This window comes from Coenobita brevimanus, chromosome 39 (assembly GCF_032717465.1).
Source record: "Coenobita brevimanus isolate Jiangsu-jjx chromosome 39, ASM3271746v2, whole genome shotgun sequence".
In the NCBI taxonomy this organism is placed as follows: domain Eukaryota; kingdom Metazoa; phylum Arthropoda; class Malacostraca; order Decapoda; family Coenobitidae; genus Coenobita; species Coenobita brevimanus.
This window is the reverse complement of record NC_136992.1, coordinates 24,484,889-24,492,791: the sequence shown is the minus strand read 5'-3', so window position 1 is coordinate 24,492,791 and position 7,903 is coordinate 24,484,889. Positions and strand designations below refer to the sequence as shown.

Sequence of the window (7,903 nt, the reverse complement as noted above, 5' to 3'; positions counted from 1 at the left end):
GACTTTCAATACCCTCCTCAGAGGTCTCCCCAGTATGGTCAAGGAGCACTTCACCATACACAACCCTACGGGAGATCTGGACAGAGACATACAGCTGATACAGCAACTCCTGATCTCCTGCTCCACCCCTCAACAAATCAACGTAGTGAGCATGTTTCCTACAAATAAACCAACCCCACCCAACAAACCTCGGCCACCACCAACCCTACGCCAACACCCAACCCACCTTGGGCACACCACACAAACAAGTGCCCTACTTACAAGGAGAACCAGAACCTAATTACAATCAACCCATCCGCGTGCAGCCACGGTGTCCACTCCACGACATCCGGGAGCAACTCAGCAGCCTATCGCAAACTACCCAGGTAGAAGCAAAGTATCATCTTTGGAGAACAAGGGCCCCGAGGACGACACCGCATCAGTTGGAGACACCGATCCCGGGGAAACGGAGCCGGAGTAAGATGAGATTCCACAACAACTGGATTTTTAGGCCTGCCCCCACACCTCACGTGGCGGGGGCCACCTCTCAGAAATATTGCCCCCCAGTCTATAAGATGAGACTGAACAGGGTTAAAGCGAGGCTTCTGGTTGATAAGGGAGCAGCCAGATCGTGCCTCTACAGTCACTTTTACTCCCGTCATAAATTGGCGTTTGGCCCGTTTTCGCTACGTCAACTCATCTCGCAGACTTGGGGATGGCCCCCTACCCATCCGTGGGGGAACCTGGGCCTTACGCACCGACACTCACCAGAAATCTCCACCCAATGTAAATTCATCGTTCTTGACTCAGCCTGTCGCACCTATGATGGATATCTGGGACTGAACCTCCTACAGAAACTGTGAACGACCATCAACTGCCGCAAGCAGCAACTCCAGTTTCAGGAGCCACCAGTCCCCTCCCCCGATCCCTCACAACCCCTGTGCACCTGCAAACCCTCCCCTGCCTCTCCCCAGCACCGCGCACCACCCACCTATCCCTCTCCCCCGACCCCCTCCCCATCCCCCCAGCTCGCCTCACCTTCTCAACTACTACCACCTCCACCATCACAATTCCCCCTTGTCACGAAGCATGGCTGCCAGTGAACAGGCCTACTGGGACATCCGTCCTATTCTCCCCAGATCTGCCGCCTAGAGCTCTCTTGGCCTCCCTCCTGTTCCCCACCTTCCTCTCCCCTCACATTGCGGAGGTCAGAATCACCAACACCACCACGACCCCTCACGCTACCTAAAGGGCTTGTGGTAGGAGACATGGAAGAGGCAGAGCCATGCATCACCACCATCCCTTCCTCCCTCACCACATTTCCCCCCATACCCGAGCATCTCTCACCCCACCAAGCCGACACTCTCCGCCATCTTCTCCTGGACTTCCAGGACCTCTTTGCATCAGGACTTACGGACATCAGCCGCACTACTTACCTGGCATACGAAATACACACCACAGGACTGCCTATTCGCCAACCATCCCGATAGAAAGACCAGAAACAACGAGCAGAGGAAGACTGGCAGGTCCAAGAAATGCTCAATGCTGGCGTTGTTTCACCCTCTACCAGCCCCTGGTCCTCTCCAGTTGTCCTCGTCAAAAAGAAGGACAGTACCATGCGATTCTGCGTGAATTACAGCCACCTCAACGACGTTACCATCAAGGATGCCACCCCACTTCCCAGGATTGACAACTCCCTCGACTCCCTGTACGGTGCCTCCTGGTTTTCTACCCTGGATCTTCAATCAGGATATTGGCAGGTCCCCATACACCCCGGTGACAGAGGGAAGACAGTGTTTTCCACAAGTAAAATGGAAAGCATTACGAATTCAACGTCCTGCCATTCAGACTCTCCAATGCCCCCTCCACCTTCTCCCGATTGATGGAGTCAGTACTGAGTGGCCTCACCTGGGAAATCTGTCTGGCATACCTGGACGACATCATCATTTTTAGCAAGACATAGGCCGATCACCATCAACGCCTCAGGAAAGTTTTTCAATGCATCCGCCAGGCAGGCCTCAAGCTCCTGCTTTCCAAATGCATCCTTGCTTTCCTGGGGCATATCGTCTTGAAAGATGGATTCTCACCCAACCCCAACAAACTCCGTGCCATCGTGAAGCTCCCCTGCCATGAGACGTCCATGAGGTCCGAGCCTTCCTGGGGCTTACCTTGTACTATCGACAAGTCGTAAAAGTGTTCGCCACTACCACCAAATCCCTCCACGAATTAGAGGCTTCACCAAACCTATTTCAGCGGTCTGCCACCAGGTGGTCTAGCGTCACCCAGCCTCGATTAAATATTTTTGTGGGGTTTTAAAGACCTCTGAAATTGTACCTAATACTAAATTTATAATAATACTGCTATTTATAGGAATATTATTTCCTATTCAATCAAGTGCATATACAGTACATATACCTGTAAAGAAAGAATAACCAGGCTTTCAGAGAATCTCAGCTTGGGGACTAAAATAGTGGGCTGTCTATTTACATATATTTGAATAAATCGTGTGAAGTTAGTAAAAGGAGATTACCTTCAGGACTTCTGATGTGTGTTTTAGCATGCTTTAAAGTAGTAAGTGAAATACAGCATAGTGTCCCTGGGAATGCCCAATTACCTCCACCAGGGATTCAGCATAGTGTCCCCGGAAACTCCCCAACACCCCCACAAGGACCCCACGGAGGAGCAGCAGCAGCACACCAAGTCTTGGTGCGATAATGGCACAAGTCAGCCTGGGCTGTACACCCCATGACTCAGAGCCCTCCTGCCATCACCATAGCAGGAATCCTGCACTACCTTCCAGGCGAGGTTCCACCAATCCATCTCGGGGTGGAGCTGTCTGTCCAGCTCCGACCAGCGCCCCTAAGAAGTTGGCCTGTAATCACTCCCGCCTTCTACAGGAGTGTGCCAGTAGCCTCTCTGAAAGTGTCTTCTAACTTGGGACGGCCGGTAGCCGCCCTCTCCTTGCTAAGGAATCGGCCAGTAGCTGACCTGAGGGTAAACAGGAGACGGCCTGTAGTCGCTCCACATCCTCTCCTGAAGGAGTCGGCCTGTAGCCGCTCCCACCTTCGTCAGACGGCCGGTTGCCACTCCGAAGGCGTTGCTCCTGAGTCGGCCTGTAGCCGCTCCACCCCCCTCCTACAGGAGTCAGCCTATTGCCGCTCCCACCTTCGTCAGATGGCCGGTAGCCACTCCGAAGGCGTTGCCTGAGTCGACCTGTAGCCGCTCCACACTCTTCCTGCAGGAGTCGGCCTATAGCTACTCCCATCTTCATCAGACAGCCAGTAGCTGCTTCGAAGGTGTTGCCCCTGAGTTGGGCTGTAGCCACTCCTCGTACTAGCTGAAGGAGATGGCCTGTAGTCGCTCCCGCCTTCGTCAGATGGCCGGTAGCTGCTCTGAAGGTGTTGCCCTCGAGTCAGCCTGTAGCCGCTCCACACCCCCTGCAGGAGTCCGCCTGCAGCCGCTCCAGCCTTTGTCAGACAGCCGGTAGACGCTCCGAAGGTGTCCCAAAGTGCGCTGGTGACTATTCCCCCTCTCAGGCCATGGCCAGTAGCCAGGCCTCAGCGCCTTATGGTCGCGCCCCTGGGAAGCCACGGCCAGTAGCCGGGCCCCACGGCCGGAAGCAGTCGAGAGCAGCCACACCGCCCCAGCGTGAGATGAGTATCCTGACCCCCGACGCAGTGGACGTAGGAGTGTACTGGAGAGGCCCTATCGCCTCCCCCGCCCTCTGCTCCCTACGCCTGGCCCTGGAGAAAACCCACATGACGGATCCTGACGCAGACTGGTGCCGCAGCCTCTCCCTGACAGGATCGCCTGGCTCTGGGGACCGCAGCCCTCGGGAGCTCCAGGCCCTCCCCAGAACGCCCCGGCGGGACCTCCCTACGCCCCGACGGTGGACCTCTACCGCTGGCCGAGACCTGACCGAGAGGTTCAGGGAATTGTTCGGCCCCAGTCCTGAGGGCCATACTCCTGTTCCTAGCCCGGAAAGCACGGGCCCCTTCGCCACCTGCAGCCCCGGACGAGAGAAGACGCCCCTGCGTGTCGTCCCTTGCCCTTTCGGCACGATCTCCCCTGGAGGTGCCCCTGTCCCGGCTGAACTGTCGCCGGCGTGTCTCCTAGCCGCACCCGCCGTCCAGTGACTTATGAGACAGTGATTGCACCCTGAGTACAGTGTAACAGTGATGAGACAATAGAGTGCATTCCTAGCACCAGGCTAAGTGTTTACGTGAAGTTTGAATAATGGTCTAATATACGACAGGGCGGAAAAGTGAATAACCCATGTAGAATCCAAGTGATAGTGAATAAGACTCATGTGTGACACCTATTATAATCAGTGAAACACCCAAGCCGTGGAGTTCGTATTAGTAATTTACCCAAATATCCCTTGCTCTTAGAAAATAATAAATCGAACACGCTACCAATAACCTCCATCTCATATTACCATAAATACAATTAGACCCCAGTGCCTTACACCCTCCCCTAGTGAGCCTCATCTCCAACTCCTCCACGTGCGCAGAGACCTTTGACCGTATTATGATAATTAACCAAAAACCCTTTGCTCTCAGAAAATAATAAGTTGAATGTGCTATCAATAACCTCCGCCTCATACTACCATATATACAATTAGACCCCAGTGCCTCACACCCTCCCCTAGTGAGCCTCATCTTTAACTCCACGTGCACGGAGACCCTGGACTGTACTAATTCTGTACACTACGCCTCGAGTGTTATTTCAAGTGCATACTACCATAATATCCTGTGAGATACTGAGTACCTAGTTATAACTGTTTGTAATTGACCAAATATTGTGTTGTAACATCTGCTGTTGTCCCTTGTCTGACTGGGTAATACATGTAAAGGTTATTGCCTGGAGTTTTTGTGTCCTGCCTCTCTCTTATTTGTCCTAAGCCCCGGTCTCGAAAGAGGACCCCGCTACACGTTAGGTGTTCTAAGAACGAGAAGTCGAGCCTTAAACACCTAGCATTACAGTAAGCAGTTCCACTGAAAATAATGTACTGAACGATTGCTTAGTTGGTGAGTCAGCCAATTATTTACCCAAACAAACGGCAGTGCAGTACGACACTATAATCATAACAAAGTACGAGGAATTGAAGTTTAAACTTACTAAACTGCGCAGTGGAGCCAGGGAAACATTTAAAAGAATTATTTGTGTTAGACTTTGGTTACTAAGATGACCAAGACGTCCAACAGGTCCGTATTGTTAGGAAAAGTCATACGTCAGGCAGGGCGGCATATCGAAAGGTGTTGCTAAATATGAAGATACACATCTATTTTCTTTTGTGGATGGTAGCGAATGACAAATATTTTAATCACTCTTATCTAGCTTTATGGATGGTTCTAGTAAAATTGCCTAGGTTTTGTCTCTATGTTATGCTTACAGAGATGAGTAAACTGACGAAAGCAGAGTTTACAAAATAACACTTACATTATATATAATCAAAGGGCTCCCATATTGTAATTTCTTTGTAGCATATCATGCCATCTGGGTAATTTGATGAGTCAAATATGATTTGAGGTGTTTTATTTTGTGACAAAATTAAAAAGAAATTAAGCACTGGCTACTTTTCCAGTGCCTACCCCGCATCAGAGATGGGCGATGGAAGCGAACCTAGTGGCAGATTTCTGAAACAGGATCTGGTGAAGTCTCTAATAATTAGAGACTTCACCAGATCTAATTGACCCGGAAGGGAGAGCTCTTTACCTGGACCGACAAGCGAAGTGCTGCTTTTCAAGAACTTAAGAATAAACACATAACTGCCCCCGTCATCGCCTTCCCCGACTACACCCTACCCTTCCGATTATACACCGATGTCTCTCTGATTGTGGTTGGCGCTGTCCTCACGCAAGTCCAGGAAGAACGAAAGCACATCATCGCCTGTGCCAGCCACACCCTTAACTAGGCCGAAAAAACTCTGCTACCACAAAGTGTGCCTGGGAATCGTCTGGGCCTTGGAGCATTTCCAGGCCTACCTATCTGGAACCAATGTTACAATCATCACAGACCACCAGTTGCTCCAATGGTTATGACAGTCTGACAGCCATAATGGCCAACTCATTAGATGGAGGGAGACACTGGAGGAATTCAACTACGATATCTCCTACAGCCCTGGCAAGCTCCACACTGACGCCGACGCACTCTCGTGCCTGCCCATCTGCACGATTCGACGCGAGCTGGAACTCCTCCAACAGTGGCGCAGCAAGGACCCCCCCCCCCCCTGGATTCTGCCCCATCTATTCGCCAAACTCCACCAACAGGCCGACAACTTGTTCACTCCATCGGGACACATTATCCTCGACCCAGATACCGCCTTGGATACTATACTTTCATTCCAACAATGGGATCCACTTAGGCATCAAGAAGCTCCCCCAGGTGTTCAACAACATTTACTGGGCCCCCAACCCCACTAACCTGGCCAAACAAGTCATCCAGTCCTGCCGGGACTATGCATTAGGAAAAGATGCCACCCGCACTGCCAACTCCTCAGGAAGCATAACTGCCCACAAGCCTTGGCAGTTACTCTCCGTGGATATAGTGGGACCCCTACCACCCAAATCAGGATACCTGTACATCATCACTAAAATACCTGCCGCCGGACCACCCACTCCACCACCGAGCCGCTACCACACCACCACCCCAGGAGGACACAACAGTGGGGCTAGTGATCCAGTACAAGAGGGTCACCGGGACACTACTGTCCTGAGTCCTTTTTCCCCGCAACTACCCCAACACCAGGTGAGCGGAAAGAGGCAACGACCTTGCGTGCAGGACAGCCAGCACCAGAATCGGGGTGGGACTGAACAAGATTCAGTCCCAGGTAACACCGCGTTGATGGCCACTGTACGTGACGGGGAAGGAGTGGCCACTGTACGTGACGGGGAAGGAGCGGCCACTGTACACCCTTCAGTTACCACCCCAAGGGCAGGAGGCCCAAGGCTATGGCCAGAAGTACACACCAGGGTAAGGGGACCCTCGGCTACGGCCTCAGTGTGTACCGGAGAGGGCGCTGCCTCTGTGCACCCCTCTCCTGCTGTTCTCTCCTACGGGAGCAACACCGTGTCGACGGCCACTGTACGTGACGGGGAAGGAGCGGCCACTGTACGCCCTTCAGTTGCTTCCCAAAGGACAGGCAGGCTTACGGCTACGGCCGAAGTACACACCAGGGTAAGCAGACCCTCGGCTACAGCCTCAGTGTGTACTGGAGAGGGCGCGGCCTCTGTGCACCCCTCTCCTGCTTTTCTCTCCTACGAGAGCAACACCACGTCGACGGTCACTGTACGTGACGGGGAAGAAGCGACCACTGCACGCCCTTCAGTTGCTTCTCTAAGGGTAGATAAGCTACCGGCTATGGCCAAAGTACGTACCAGGGTAGACAGGCCCTCGGCTACGGCCTCAGTACGTACTGGAGAGGGCACGGCCTCTGTGCACCCCTCTCCTGCTTTTCCCTCCTATGGGAGCAACACCGCATCGACGGCCACTGTACGTGACGGGGAAGGAGTGGCCACTGTACGCCCTTCAGTTGCTTCTCATGGGGCGGGTAAGCTCACGGCTATGGCCGCAGTACGTACCAGGGTAAGCAGACCCAAGGCTACAGCCTCAGTACATACTGGATAGGGCACGGACTCCGTGTACCCTTCTCCTGCCTTTTCCCCCTGTGGGAGCAGCACCACCAGCATGGCCACTGTACGTGTGGGTGAAGGAGCGGCCACTGTACGCCCTTCAGCTGTGTGCCCTACGAGTCACGGAACCGTGTTCACGGCCACTGTATGTGACGGGGAAGGAGCGGCCACTGTACGCCCTTCATTCGTGGCTCTGAGAGCACTCCCGACGCAGGAAGTCCCTTGCGCGGCCGACCCCTTCCCTCTCGGCTGCATGGGACGCCCTTTGTCACCATCTGGGAGTGCTGCCC

General features: G+C 53.3%; 1 protein-coding gene across 1 annotated transcript; it reads left to right on the top strand.

Moving 5' to 3' along the window:
• Positions 1–1,514: 1,514 nt before the first annotated feature.
• On the top strand, positions 1,515–5,896 carry LOC145396821 (uncharacterized). Its single transcript, XM_080270107.1, has 4 exons — positions 1,515–1,687; positions 2,877–2,973; positions 3,423–3,662; positions 5,684–5,896. The coding sequence occupies exons 1-4, from the start codon at positions 1,515–1,517 to the stop codon at positions 5,894–5,896; spliced, it is 723 nt and encodes a 240-aa protein (XP_080126233.1).
• The last annotated feature ends 2,007 nt before the right edge of the window (positions 5,897–7,903 follow it).

Bases quoted from the DNA above. Each gene is read 5' to 3' on its own strand.
- LOC145396821 (XM_080270107.1), top strand. From the start codon at position 1,515: ATGCTCAATGCTGGCGTTGTTTCACCCTCTACCAGCCCCTGGTCCTCT. The intron at 1,688-2,876 runs GTACGGTGCCTC...CGCCTTCTACAG, and splicing joins GACAACTCCCTCGACTCCCT to GAGTGTGCCAGTAGCCTCTC. The intron at 3,663-5,683 runs GTAGGAGTGTAC...TTGACCCGGAAG, and splicing joins TGACCCCCGACGCAGTGGAC to GGAGAGCTCTTTACCTGGAC.